Genomic DNA, 14469 nt, shown 5'->3' on the forward strand with positions numbered 1-14469 from the left:
GGACAATGACAACCACTGCAAGTTCAACGTCAGCCCCAAAAGCCACCAAGAGACAACGACTCTGACTCTGAGTCAGATTGAACAGTATCAATTCAACTCGTCCAGGGCCCAAATGTAAGGGTCCAAACTCTCAAGAGACGAGTCATGGTCAGCCTGGACGCTTCTTCATGGCGTCCACCTTCTACCGTTCATCAAGGCCCCACCAGCTCGTCAATTTAGCGCCAAATTTTTGCAACCTCTCTCCATGGAGGCTCACCACTCGCTCAAACACCATAACCTAGTCCCGCGAACCAGCATGTAGGTAGGTAGCAGCGGCAGACGAAAATCGCCATGAGAAAACCTTTTCCTTCCCGCTCGCTGATACGCAGCCTTGCCACTACACGCAATGCTGCATACCCGTCCAGGCGAGCCTTTGCCTCAGCCTCGCCATGCCGGATGCCCTCGGCCATTACGGTGCGACCTCGCCTCTGCGCGACAATGCCTGGACTGAAACGCTCAGCTTGCGGCTGTGCGTGCTCGTGTGGTAGCGGAAGCAACAGCGGGCCGCGCAAGACGACGGCGTATATCGCCTTGGGGAGCAATATGGGAGACCGCGTTGCTGAGATTGAGCGTGCGTGCAACGAGATGGACCGTCGAGGCATCAAGGTCAAGAGGACCAGTAGTCTTTGGGAGACTGAGCCCATGTATGTGACGGACCAAGACCGCTTCGTCAATGGAGCTTGTGAGGTGTGTATATCAAGAGGAAAGAAGATGTATAGTTCAAGAGGCTGACCAATCATCCAGGTCGAGACCGAGTTGGAGCCCTTGGCTCTGCTGGATCAGCTACAAGCCATTGAGAATGAAATGGGCCGCAAGAAAGTCATTGACAAGGGCCCACGCAACATTGACCTAGATCTTCTCCTATACGGCGACGAGAGGGTCGACCATGAGCGGCTCAAGGTTCCTCATATCGGCATCCTGGAGAGGGAGTTTGTCCTCAGACCCCTGGCCGAGTAAGTTGAATTTTTCTCGTCAACCGTGTGACAAGGAAATCTGACAACCGCCACAGGCTCGTTCCGGCAAAGTCATTGGACCCCTCCAAGCCGTGGAAGCTAATCCAGGACCATTTGAACGAGTTACCTCTCGGCGAGCCCCTGTCGTCCATGACACCCCTCTCGCCGTCCTCGAGTCCCCTGACGCCACTCGCGCGCAAGAGAAAGACGCATATCATGGGGATCCTCAACCTGACGCCGGACTCGTTTTCAGACGGCGGGGTGCATGCTCAGGAGAGCATCGCTCAGACGGTGATTAACATGGTCAGGGACGGGACGTCTATTATCGACGTGGGCGGCCAGTCCACTGCGCCTGGCCGACCCGAGGTTTCAGCTGACGAGGAAGTATCCCGCGTGGTGCCAGCAGTGCAGCTCATCCGCTCCATCCCAGAGGCCCGCGATATAGTCATCAGCGTCGACACGTATCGGGCGTCAGTAGCCGAGCAGGCGATAGCCAGCGGTGCAGACATGATCAACGATGTATCAGCCGGTGTGCTCGACGCCGGTATGCTCCCGACGGTGGCCCGGCTCGACAAGACCATCTGCCTGATGCACATGCGCGGGACGCCGCAGACCATGACAGAGCTCACGTCGTACCCGGACGGGCTGATCCCAACGGTGGCGTCGGAGCTCATTTCGCGGGTGGCGGCGGCCGAGGCGGCGGGGATCCGGCGGTGGCGGATAGTCCTCGACCCGGGCATCGGCTTCGCCAAGACTGGGTCTCAGAACCTCGAGGTGCTCCGACGTCTCGAGGAGCTGCGGTACTGGCCTGGTCTCGAGGGTCTGCCGTGGCTGGTGGGCTCGAGCCGCAAGGCCTTTGTCGGGAGGATCACGGGGGTGACGGAGCCGGCTCGGCGGACGTGGGGCACGGCGGCGACGGTGGCCGCGGCGGTGCAGGGCGGGGCCGACGTGGTGAGGGTACACGACACGGCCGAGATGGGAGCGGTGGCCAAGATGTCGGATGCCATCTGGAGGTTCTGATGTGTACATCTCAAGTTGGAATAAATCAAAAATGCCGTGATATAGAGTACGACTTGGTGGCTTGCATTCCAGACTCTCCCGCCAAGCTTTCCTCTCTCCCCCCCCGTCAAAGCTGTCACATATCAGAATCCGTCTCAGCCTATCACCTCTTTCCTCCCCACATATACACGACCACGCCCCTCCCTCCCTTTTCCCTTTGGAGAGAATTTCTAAACCGGCGTCCGAGGAAGGCCTCATCGGTGGAGCCTCTCTGGCAGGGTGCGACCGGTGTAGCGACCTGCATGAGGCTCATCAACCCTGTTTGTTTTGGGTGGGCAGTCGCTTGGCGTTGTTTTTGCTCCGATTACTTTAGGGGGGGGGAGTTGTTTTCTCAGCCTGATTTTTTTATTTACCGAGTGACATCTGCCTGAATGCACTCTTTCTCATGTGATGACTCTACTCCCTCCAATTCGCTTGATCGAGTACAGAGCCTGATCTCAAGAGGTCAATGTCCATGCATCCACCCACGTCAGCGGGCTTCCTCTCCGCCTCCGCCGACCGGGCTGCTGGCTTCGTTGAGATGTGACGCTTATGCCGCAACACGTCGGGAGATGTGAAAGTGGTGGCAGCAATGGATGGCAACACAGCGCACGCAGGAAAGGAGGCTTGCATGATTACCCGCCTCGGTGGAGGGGGATGAGAAAGAAAGCAGACCGGGTAACAGGGAAGATGGAGGGGAGGGGCTTTCTTCCCCCCTCCTCCGTGAATCTCGCCATTGTTTGTGATGAGGGCATACTCAGTCAGCAAGGCAGGCTTGATGCATACAGGGTCTTTTGATGGGTCTCTGTGAGAGTGACACGGCACGGACGTGATAGACCCTGATGCATCTCGTCGATATCTGTCTCCGGTCGGCCGCCCAATGTAGAGTGATGCAGAGGCATGGCCTGACGTCTGTGTGTATGTCTGTATGTCTGCGAGCAGCACTTGCAGTTGAGTTTTAGTGTACATACCTAGATAGGTAGATAGCCGTGCTGAGCTGAGCTGAGGTGGTGTTTTTGATTTTCACGCCGCAGCCTCAACTCGGTATTGCTCAGCAGACGGCAGCATCCATCTTTTAGACCATGCAGTCTCATCACACCGTGTTACTTGACGATAGCTGTTTACTGTCACCAACCTCCTCTCCTATGCCTCGTCAATACCCGTCTTGGCTTATTCCCGATCTGATCCACTCTCCCGCTCCAGACTTTGAGATAGCGTCGATCCTCTTTCTCTCTGCTCAAAGTGCCCCCAACCCTAGACCCTCTCACGAACCCGCCCCGCCGATCCCTTCCCCCCTACCAGATTTGTACTTACTGTTTCCAACCCTTGTATTTTACAGCCACTAAGAGAAGAGAGATGAGCGCTTTCTTTTACATACAGTGCGTGCGTGCCGATTTTATCCCTGCTTTGTCGCACTTGGCCAAGTTTTTTAGACTTCAACCGACGTCGGGCTAAAATAGGTCGAGTAATCTACCACCAAAACCCATTTGCCATCGTTGGACTGTCAGATGGCAATTAATTCCCCGTCGAGTTTTTGATTGATTGAAATTCTTTTCATGCCCCTTCCAATGAATTAATCTGATAATGGGGACGGTCCGCGCCCTTCCCGCCGGGAAAATCACCCTCTAGCGTGCCAACCTTAATCCAACAACCGCCTCAAGCACGGGTCATCCAACCTCTTTGGTAAAATCTGCTGATAAACACCATGTACCGGGTACATACATACTGTAACAGTGAGGGTGGAACGGCACAGCGTCGGGGCCAGGGGTTCGCTTGCTGGTTTCTCCCAAGGCTGAGCTGGGGGTGTTACAGCATCATGTTGGCGTGGCCGCCGTTTTTTCATGCTTGACAACAGATCCATACCACTATAATAATAACCGCCCTCGCCTCCCCAACGTATGCACTTGACAATCTTGACCTCTGAGACCTTGAGATGTTGTCATCTTATGCCATGTTCGAGACAAGACAAGACGAGATAACCCGTAAATCACATTCACGCCCCTCCAACCTCGACAAGCCTCTTTGGCTAAATCAACGCCATCCTCGCATCCATACGACGCAGCCGAGCCGAATCGAAACGAAACGATACGACACGAGCTGAACAAGCAAGCAAGCCAGCAAGCATCATTCACTCCCTCCCTTGCTTCGCTTCCTAGACCATGCAAGATCCCTCCTCACCGAAAACACACGGAGCCGCCGTGCCGTCTTTGGTGGAAATCAAGTCATGGGACCGGCCAAGTGACGAGAAGACATGCATCGATAGTGAGAATAGAGAAATGACCAGACATCCGAGAAAACCTCCAATCAACACTGGCCCAACGGGTTCCCGCATGCCACCGAGCCCCCCAATGTGCCTGTCTGTATGCCTGCCTGCCTGCCTGCCTCCCAACCTACCTGGCCATGTATGTATGTAAGTATCCTTGAGCTCGACGCCCAGTTACTTCTCTCTCAGCTTGCCAACGCCCACGTCTCCCTCTCATGTCTCATCCTCCTCACCCACAGAGTGCGCCCTTTCTCATACCCCTCCCTCACCGAGCCACAGGAGCCAATCGAAATATCAAAGTAACCAAGCAGAGTATCAAAAGAAAGGAGGTGTAAGAAGAGGAGCAAGAAGAGAAGACCCTGGTTACCTAGGGCTGTGGGGTGCCAAGATGAAAAAATGACCAAAATTACATTCAGTTGAGAAAATGAAACTTGTAGTAAATCCATGTGTCAGAAGAAGTGAAGAAATGCACACTCTGGGTATCCTCCCATCCCCCCCTCTCTGCCTTTGACCTTCTTGTCGAGCCATCTGCCTCTCTTACATTCTCAGCCCCAGTCAGTGTAGTGTAGCGTAGTGTAGTAGACATCCAAGTCATGCCGCACACAACCAGCTCCTGACCAAGTGTCGTACACATCGTCGTCATTTTGATTCTTGCCCCTGGCCTGGCCTTCTGTCCCCCCATGCGTGCCTACCGTCACAGGTAGTTCGGTTGCTGCTGTCCCAAAGCGCCCCTGTCTTTTCAAACGAAAGAACTTTAACCTTAGATCGATCGATCTGGTTCCTGAACCCAAAAACCCATGCCATTGTCATGCCCATATCCATGCCCGTAGTCGTACCTGTGCCTGTAACCGTGCCCATGCCCATGCCCATGATTCTTTTATTTGTTTTGTTGTGTTTTGTCTTTTGCTCTTTTTTTTTTGGCGTCTTTTTTCTCCTTTCTTCTTGTAGAAAATTTGTGTGTCCAACGAAAGTATGCAATTTTGAACCTTTACTTGATTCTTCCATCTTCTTTTCTTCGCTCGTGTACGGGTTCGTCTCGTCTCGTTTCGTTCCCTAGAGCGTATCCTGAGCCATCCATGTGTGGCTCATGTCATGGTCATGTTGATTCCAGACGAGGGAATCATGGAAGTCGGGTAGTAGCCGCTCGATGTCGACTTGCCCTCGAATGGCGCAGGTGTACGATCCCCGAGATGTGCCGGAGGTTGAAAGATGCTTGGGAGTGTAGTGCTATCGTAGTCGGTCTTGATCTTGGCGCCTACGTCTAGCCCCGTGGCCATGTGAGGCACCACGCCGTCACGCTCTGTTCGAGGGTTGAACAGTTCGACCCGTTCGCTCTGAGTCTCGTAGATGGGCCCTGGGTAATACTGATACTCTCTGACCGTGTTGATGGCCTTGGCCTCCTCGGACGAGATCATCGACTCGGGTGGAATGTCATGATGACGCACGCCATACATGTTTCCTCGGTTATCGAACCCACCACCGCCGCCGCCGTATCCCGGTGGGTTCATCATCGGATTGGCGTTGAAATCCGGCATTCCGCCCATGGGCCCAAATGGCCCAAGATTACCGGCCGAGCCACCTGGTCCGCTGCTCTGGCTTCCGCGTCTGTCATTTTGATAATGTCCGGGTGATCGGCCCCGAACAATCATTTTTGCGGACTTGCGTGTGGCCACCTTGACGAAATGATCACCGTTGCTGCCGTTGCTGCCAACGTCAGCCCAAAGCTCCACGACCAGCTGGTAGTATTGCTGAGCAGCTCTGCGCTTGCCATTGTTCTGCGTGGCCTGCTTGAACTGGATACGCTCAAAAGTGTGTTCAGTGGGGAGCTGCTGGCCGCCGGGCTGGCTGCTGAAGCTGTCCGAGTAGACTGGGCGGCTGGCCACGTCTGGGTACATGCCCATGTGGTGGTGATGGCTCGCCTGGGGTGGTTTGACGCCCAGGCGAACCCTCTCGGGCTTCATGATGGGACCCTTGTCCCGCTTAGGCGTGTGCTGCACGAGTTCAATGCTGTGCTGCTCATTGTCGGATACAACGGCCGAGATGCACATGGCAAAGCCGTAGACTTGGACTGGCTGGTTGGAGCCGGTCGCGGTGTACTGGATAGACACACCGGGAAGATGGGGGTTCAGTGAGAAGGAGCAGATGCAAGAAAAGTAGTTTCTGCGGTAGCAGGTCCATTCGTTCTCCGAGAGGAAGAAGCCTTTGTCGATTACACCCTGGATTTCGGCCTTGACAGGCGTTCCCGCGCCGTCGGCGTACTGAAGGCTGCCCATCATGTGGACTGCTTGCAAGGGAGGAATGTTGTTCGGGGCCGGTCGGCTTGTGTAGCCACTAGAGCCCATGCTTGGGGCAGCAGTGGAAAAGACGGTGTTGGGGCTCGTCGTCGGAGACAGGGGATGACGGCCTCTATGCTGAGTTGCAAAGGATGGTGAGCGGGTAGCGTGTTCAGACGGCCTTCTGAAGGAGGGCGTCGCAGGCGTGTACTGGTCTCGAGTACTGATCTGAGGTCCTGGGTGAGGAAGAGCTGCGGTGCGATGTGAAGGTGGATAGGGATGTGCCATTCCCGTCGAGGAAGTGCTACTGCTGACGGCAGTCAGTTTCTACCTGTTGCTGCTCAAGAGAGCTTCTCTCTGGTGCTTGACATATCCAGCCCGGCACATGTCTCGGACGAGGATGGGGGAAGGGAAGGGGGTGCCTGGGAGGCCGGCCAAACAGGACAAGCTGATCAGTCGGTTCGAGGCGGCTCCCAACGACTGAAGGGTTAACAGGAGTGGGATGAATGATTGATTGACTGATTCTCTATCGGAATGACAAGTGGGCAAGGTAGAGTAGAGGGTGTGCGACTCTGACCCTGACTCTAGAGGGTGAGGTTGAGGAGTGAGGAGTGAGAGTGAGAAGGACAAGTGAAAATGAGTGAGAGGGAGAGCTTTAAAGAAAAGAGACAACACGACGTACTTGGAGCCAAGGCGTGAGCGGACGTCGATCCCCGGATACAGCTGAGGACCGGCAGGTTGAGACTGGAAAAAGGCACCTCCGTCCTGGGGGTACTGCGCAGCCGAGTTAAGGACCGGCGGATGGAACAGGTTCAAGAGCGACGAGGACTGGGTGGGCTCTATCGTCAAAGAGGAGGTGCTGGCTTCTTGGGGGTATCTGACGCCTCATCAGCGGATCGGCCTTAGCCAGGGAGCGGCAGACAGCGGTCGCGGTAGCGGTAGCAAGGAGGACGCGGGCAATAGGTAGCAACAGCAACGGCAACGGCAACAGAAGCAGCAAATGGATGGCAATAGCAGCAGCAGCGACGGCAACGGCAGAGGACGCGGCCACAGAGACGCTGTATTGCCATGCCCTGGAAATACAGTGTTCCCCGTATCACAGCTTGCAGCGCACCTCAGGTATCACCGTCTACCGTTGGTGTGCCACAGGCAGCCAGCACGGTTTCGAGAGGCTGCGGGAAATGCAGCAGCTCACGGCACTGGGCAGCGGGCAGCAGCGGGCAACGAGGCAACGGCAGCAGGCTTGCAGAGGAGGGGGGAAGAGGAGGGAGAAGAAGAGAGACAAAGTAAGCGCGGGAGTGGCTCCGGGGTGAGGCAGAGAGCCATGGCAAGGCAAGGCAAGGCAAGGGAATCAGAGAAGGTTGCAAAGCCCTCCACCATGCGTCCCGTCAGTGGACGGATAGGATAGACAGTGGAGGAGGTTTGATAGGCAAGGTAGGTAGGTAGGTCGTAGGTAGGTCGGAGACAGGTACGTAGTCAGAGGTAGACACCAAAGGATAGACTAGATCCTCAGGCGAGGCGGCAACGGCAGTGACAGCGGCACCCCGGGCGTTAGAACAGCGTGCCCATTGCTCAACCTCAAGCCACCGACGAAGGGGGTATGGAGGGGAGAGACGACGACGTTCGTGGGCTGCACTTTGATGGGCGGCGTGTGTGAGTGTGAGTGTGTGTGCGTGTGTGTGCGTGCGTGGGTGCGAGCGAGAGTGAGTGAGCAATCGGGCTGGCTGGCTGGCTGGCTGGCTGGATACACCGGCCGACCTGGCTGGGAAATTTCAACAAGGGAGCGAGAGTGGTGGAGGGACGGGCAGCAGGGATTTGCTCTGTGGGCGACAGCGGGGAGGGGGATAAGAGAGAAAAAAGCACGAGCAGGAGAGAGGGGGAGGCTGGCTTGCTCGAGCGACTGGATGGATGGACGGATGGGCTGGGGTTGGGGAAGCCGAGTTAAGAATGGGGATTGGAATGCTCGAATGACAAGGACGGGAAGACAATGCTGGGGAACTAATCCGACTTGTCGCAGCTGAGCAAGCTGACCCGACAAGGACTGTTGGTTCCAGGACCTGGCCTGTCTGTGTCTGTGTCTGTGATCTGTTCTGGTCTGGCCTGGTTTACAACTCGTATCCTGGCGAGTCCAAGACAAGTTGAGTTGATTTGATGGGAGAGAAGCGGGCAATTGAGGCAATCGCAATCATTGACCTGACCAACTTAGGTCTCGGCAGAGATTTCCCCTCTCGCTCGCTCGTTGCCTCTAACTAACGCGTTGGGCGGGGAGAGAGAATACAAGCAACAGAGAGGGTCCGTCCTCGAATCGAATCCAGTATAAGCGGCAGAGACCAAGGCCGGCCACCTTGTAGGAAAAAGAAACGAAAACTGACAGGGGGTTCTGTAGTGCTAGATCCGGCAGGGAAAACTGCAACAACAACAAAATTGACAAGTTACTGAGCGAGGCAACTAGCCCGTCCAGTCCGTGTTTATGCCGTCTGTCCGTCCGTCCATCCATCCATTCATTGTCTGAGAAGCCCGACAACGCCACCACCAACGTGCTGAGGCCTGCAATGAATGACATCCATCGGCTCAATTCGCCAAGTGATAGCTGACGCCTGTAGGTAGAATGTGACGGGACAATAAAAGTGAAATGACGAGACAGGACAAGCCCAACCTGCAGCAAGGGCTCTCTTGTCATGGGTGATGATGATGGATAACGTCAAGTACAACACAACGGAGCTGAACGCCCAAGCCAAGGGACAGACGGCAGCACGCACTCGAGTCAACCATTGCCGCCACCGACGTGGGTTATCACATCCAAGTGGTCCCTGGCGGAGCTCACCCCAGATCCTAGATCCCAGTTCCCCGTTCGCAACTTGCGAACGTTGGTGAGCCTGTTCTTGAGCCATCAATCATGTCCAAGGGAAATTAAAATGTGCAATGCGCCTACTAAGCCCACCGCACCAGCATCCATGTTTTGCAGAGTACCGACCAAGGCCATCAAGAGGTAAGGTAGGCTGGGGAAACAAGGGTAGAGATACTCAACCAACAGAATGCGCAGTAAAGAGCTCGAGACAAACAGAACATGCCGCTGACAAGGAGGGTAAAAGGATGAAACAAGATGCAAAGAAAGAAGCGCATGTCATCAAAACTCACCTCATTTCTCCCGCGTGCGTCGCCATATCCATGTAGCCCATCGTGGGCGGCGAAGATTCGAATTCCTGTTTAAGTGACGGCGCATTAGCCCCTGGTCCCAACGGCGATGACAAGCCTGGCGAGTCTTTATTTCCTCCCCCAGAAGGCGAGGAAACCCTCTCTGTTGTTGAAACAGCCATGGATGTGTGTCTGTCGTCTGAGCGGCTACATGGCAACGTGTCTTGCTTTTCAGCCCGGGATGTCTGCTGTCCTGTTCAGTTAGCCGAATGTCAATCCCATCATCAACGTTGATAACAGCGCAACCATGCCCCCAGGTTGCCCCAGAGTCATGCAGATTGTTTGCCGTCCAATTGTAGTTTGTCATGACAGCTTGGAGCACCGGATCCCTCTCGCCATGCGCCATACAAGCATGCCTGCCCGGTGCAACAGAGCACTCCAGACCCCCAAACGCAAGTCCAATTGGGGCCAAAATCTTAGGCTTGCCGTTGTTGGCGCACGAAACACGAAGTACAAAGGTGCACAGCACTACAGCACACAGAACTGCAGCCGAAAACAGGACGCCACAGATTTCTTGCAGAGGGCACAATCCTTGCGTGGATTGGTCTACCCCCAGCAAGACTTGGCACTGCTCGGACGACGCAGCTGTCTATCGTTGACTTTGATTGACTGACAGCCGGAGCGAGCATTCAAAGCCACTGCAAGGAACAAGGCGTAGCCGAATGCCATTAGCTGCAGGTCTGTCTTTCCGAGCTGCAGCTGAGGGGAAGCGGCAATCAAACCCACCGCGCCGTGGTATGTCAGGACGAGGAAGCTGACTGTTTGTGAAAAGGCAAAAGAAAAGTATCATACGTACCAGTATTGAGTGAGAGTCTTGAGAGCGCTGGCCCTGGTGTACCCGAACCTACTAGATGCCGTTCCCACTCCAGATGGAGATACACAGCCAAGCATCGTCCCCCCCAAATTTGGAACCTCAATGCTCCGTGAAAGAGAAAGATCTCATCGTACCTTGGGAATTTGAGAATTCATGCGCGGCTCTCAAGCGACGCTTCGCTGTCGCAATCGAGAATGTACTCCACCTGGCAATTCGCAATAGTAGTCGGCCAGATTCGAACCACCTGTGGTCAAGGCTGGGATCCGGATAATGCACTTATCGGCAAGATTCCTTCTTAGCTAACCGCCATTCTCCGTCCGGATCGTAGTAAGTTTGGGATAGCGCTCGTACCTGGAGAATCGATGGTTGAGAACGATGTGGGTTCCTTGTCGTTGTCCTCGAATGTGGGGAGCCCCTTGACTCCTATTGTTTTCTAATATGTTCTTGGACCTGCATGGGCAAACAGGTTAGCTCTCTACCTCTAGAAAACTCATTTGTTCTAGAAGGTGCGTGTCAAGGGGATGAATGAAAGTCGGAGACGCCAGTGTAATGTTTATGAATCCAGTTACGAAGCTGCCATATTGGAGGTGCCGGTCTGATCCTGCTTCCAAGGCATTCTTCTCAAAGGGCCAGCTTTCAACATTCTGTTGCTACCGGCACTCAAAGAAAATCGCCCAGGGCCGAGCTGAGGGAGAGAGATGTGGGTGCCAGATTCGACAATGCTGTAGAAAGCTGCCCAGAGCAGCTCAGCAAGCACATATGCGTTGACTGATCTTGGCAAGGAACTGGCAAAGCCCAGTTCCCCAAGCCCAAGAAACCCAAAAGAGTTTCCGTTGGTTGCGGATAGCTCAGCGGTTGAAACTCTAAACAAGCCCGTCAAAGCATCCAGGCACCACCAGGTCTTCGATAGTGAATCGAGGAATTCCAGAATAATAGTCGTGTCTCACCTTTGTCTACCTCGTAAATCCTAAACGAGTCTGTTCGTGCTGATAAGGTTTCTCCTTCGTAGGTTACGTTGTTCGAGAGAGGTGGCTGTCGTCGATCCACGGCCGAGTGACGACGTCGTTCGACGAGCTGGTGTAACGGACGACAGGCAGAGTGCTGGGCTGCTGCGAGGAAATTGTGAACAATGACAATACAAGAGAAGGCACAACCGCGCGAGTGCAGGATCTCGCTGTCTATATACCCTCGCTGCGGCTTCAGGCGGCGGTGGCTGACCTAGGATCGTACAGGAACAGACTGAGAAGAAGGGATCAGAGAGGCTCAAGGGGGCGACGGCGAGAACATGTGGTACAGGTCTGAGCAAAGAGTAGAAGGGGAAAGGAGCTAAGTCCCAAGCAGGCAGTCTGCCGATGGTCTCGAAGAAATAATGGCAGACTCGGGGTCACCGGCCGGGGGCAGGGACCTTTGGATGGGGATGACTTTGGGTTGTGCGAGCCTGAGACAACGGGAAGGAGACATGAAAATTATGGGGAGCTCGATGATCCTGGTTCTAATAAAAAGCCAAAATTCTGGACATCTCTTGGATGATCGAGATAGGCAGATCCAGGAGCGGTGTAAGGCATGGCCTAACCGCCATCAATGACTGGCAGCAGTGGAGAGCCGCCGAGGGTGCCCGCGATGTTGACGGAGTTCACGGTAACAATCAAAGGCAGGAAGCCGTATCCAAGTGCAGGGCCATGCTGCAAATCCCCACGGCTCTCGCCACCCAGGCCACACAAAGGCCTCGAGAGCCCTTCCTTGACGCACTCCGGGATGAGATCACGGGCCGCCGAGACGCGGCGAACCATGGCCGCTCGAGAAGAGATCCGTCTGCTCGAGCTAGTCTCGATCAACAGTCTCCCCATCGTAGACATAGCAATTGGGCAGTTGTGCTTCGGTAGGTGAACGCAGAGACCAGCCTCAGGACCGAGCAGAGCGGCACTTGCAGTCGCCGTGCTTCGTATATGGTACAGCCGTGGTGAGAACCATGGACGCTGCCCTGAGCCTGAGAAGCGTAGCCATCCATTCCGGGCGCCAGCCCGAGTGCATGAGTATGCAAGCACCCGGCCGTGAAGGCTTCTACGATACGCCACAAACACGGGCTTTGATTGGGAAAGGTCCGGCTTTGACGAGAGAAAGACGCCAGAGTCGGAACACAGCAGGCCAGACCAGGTGTGAGGCGGTGGAGGGACAGCAGCCAGCCACTTGGATCGAAGTGCCTGATTTCTGGGCATTCTGTCTCTGATACGAAGTCGAGGTGGGTGGTCAAGACCTGCGGTCACGGCGAAGGAGAAAATCCGCGGCGAGAACCATTCTGCGTCTGATGGCGAACGATATTGACGCAGCGACTGACGGCTTAGCCCATGCTTAATTGGGAGCTTTTCTTTCGCCAGGTGCAGCGTTAGGTCGGAGAGTCCCCAGGGAGCATAATCGCCGAGAGATCAAGGCACCGGCCAACCAGAGGCAGAATAAGCATCCGAGGCCACCTTGAACGGTTCAAGCTTTTCGGCCCTGTGAGCACCTCCACGCGCTTCGACAACCGGGTGGCTTTAAACCCTGACGCCATACGCAGGCATTGCCTGACGTCCAAGTCTGAGTAGGGCGGAAGATGATCGACCGCCCCCTGTCAGATGCCCAGGCCATGTTTCAGGCCCTGACGAGGCTAGTCATCCTTACACAACGACACGTGAGGCCGAAGAAGGTTTCATCTCCACGTACGGCGGATGCGGCATAACGGTTAGGGAACAGCAACACACCTGGCTCTCTGGAGCCGAGAGTCAACGGCTCTTTGGCATAGGGGCTGGAAGCTCTGACCAGGCCAGGGCTATGCCGGATGCTCGTGTGGAGCTGGCCAAAGGGAACGGGTGATCGATCTCAAGATCAGAAGTTCCGAGGGGGCGTTGATGATTGCGTAGCTTGGGGGCGGGCCAATGATATTCTCATCTACCCGAAGTGAGAGGGAGGGGGCGGCGCAGGCGCATTTCATGCTCCATCGTAGCGAGGACGGACTGATGAGCATGCCCAGAATTGGAAGCGGCAGGAGCTCGCAGACTCGCAGACTCGCAGCCTGCAAGCTCTCGTGTTTCTCCAGTATAAGTCCATCAAAGCCATCTGATGTTGGTGTCGGTTCCCGCTCGACTACCTAGCCTTGGGCGGGTGGGCGTGCAAGATCCATACGTCAACCCCGAGGGCGCCGTTGTCACGCTTCCCATCCGCACAGGGCGCGTACCTTGGAAGGCATATCGTGACATGCATTGCTTTGTCGCCTGAATCAGACTTGACCATGGCAGGCCGGCGGCGCAAACAAACGAAAACATGGCGAATAAAATCCAAGTTCGTCCTTGAGTCGGATCGGGCCGTCACTGGGAAGCATCTATCAGACCGACGGCTGTAGCCCACAGTGTAGATGTTGTGGCTAGAAGGGGAGTGGTGAAACTGGAGCCGTTGAGACCGCTGCAGCAAGCATCAAGCGCGTGAGTTCGCAACAGTAAAGCTGGGGATTTTGGACCGTTCGGCGTGATTCCAGTCAGATCTTTGTACTATGTGACATGTGACTGGGTTTCCAGGTCTCAAGTCGAGCAACCATCCTCTCTGCTATGCCTTGCTGATTGAGGCTGGACTGGGCGCGATCCTGCTGCAGCGAGGAAGAGGTGATACAAGAAGCAAGGCGTACTGTGGGTGTTTCGAAGCAGAAGCAGAACAGAAGCAGCGCCGCGGCGGTGAAAGCAGCAGCTCGGTGCCTAGCAAGCAGGGAAGCAAGCAAACAAGCATGCCAGTGGTGCACTGGGCTACAGGAGGGTGCTGCGCCAGTCGTCCAGGATCCATCTCTGACCAGGCTGCCGGCAGCAGGACCGTGAGTGCTCTCGTAGATGGACAAGGGTGGTTGAATTCCTATGAGATGCAGGCTGGGTA

The 14469-nt window shown here is 55.3% G+C and overlaps 3 protein-coding genes across 3 annotated transcripts; 1 reads left to right on the forward strand and 2 right to left on the reverse strand.

The window, feature by feature from the left end:
• Positions 1-477: 477 nt before the first annotated feature.
• Positions 478-2012, forward strand: LRP88_13725 (folic acid synthesis protein; the record flags this gene model as incomplete). Its single annotated transcript, XM_083250083.1, has 3 exons — positions 478-726; positions 784-992; positions 1049-2012. The coding sequence occupies 3 exons, from the start codon at positions 478-480 to the stop codon at positions 2010-2012; spliced, it is 1422 nt and encodes a 473-aa protein (XP_083094417.1).
• Positions 2013-5378: 3366 nt separating this feature from the next.
• On the reverse strand, positions 5379-6854 carry LRP88_13726 (NDT80/PhoG-like DNA-binding family protein; the record flags this gene model as incomplete). Its single annotated transcript, XM_083250084.1, has 1 exon — positions 5379-6854. The coding sequence occupies one exon, from the start codon at positions 6852-6854 to the stop codon at positions 5379-5381; it is 1476 nt and encodes a 491-aa protein (XP_083094418.1).
• A 5289-nt stretch (positions 6855-12143) lies between these two features.
• On the reverse strand, positions 12144-12791 carry LRP88_13727 (uncharacterized protein; the record flags this gene model as incomplete). The annotated part of the gene is made up of 1 exon (XM_083250085.1): positions 12144-12791. The coding sequence occupies one exon, from the start codon at positions 12789-12791 to the stop codon at positions 12144-12146; it is 648 nt and encodes a 215-aa protein (XP_083094419.1).
• Between the last annotated feature and the right edge of the window lie 1678 nt (positions 12792-14469).

The sequence above is a fragment of the Fusarium phalaenopsidis genome (genome assembly GCF_050370095.1).
Source record: "Fusarium phalaenopsidis strain FUZ10S chromosome Unknown contig_32332, whole genome shotgun sequence".
NCBI lineage: Eukaryota > Fungi > Ascomycota > Sordariomycetes > Hypocreales > Nectriaceae > Fusarium > Fusarium phalaenopsidis.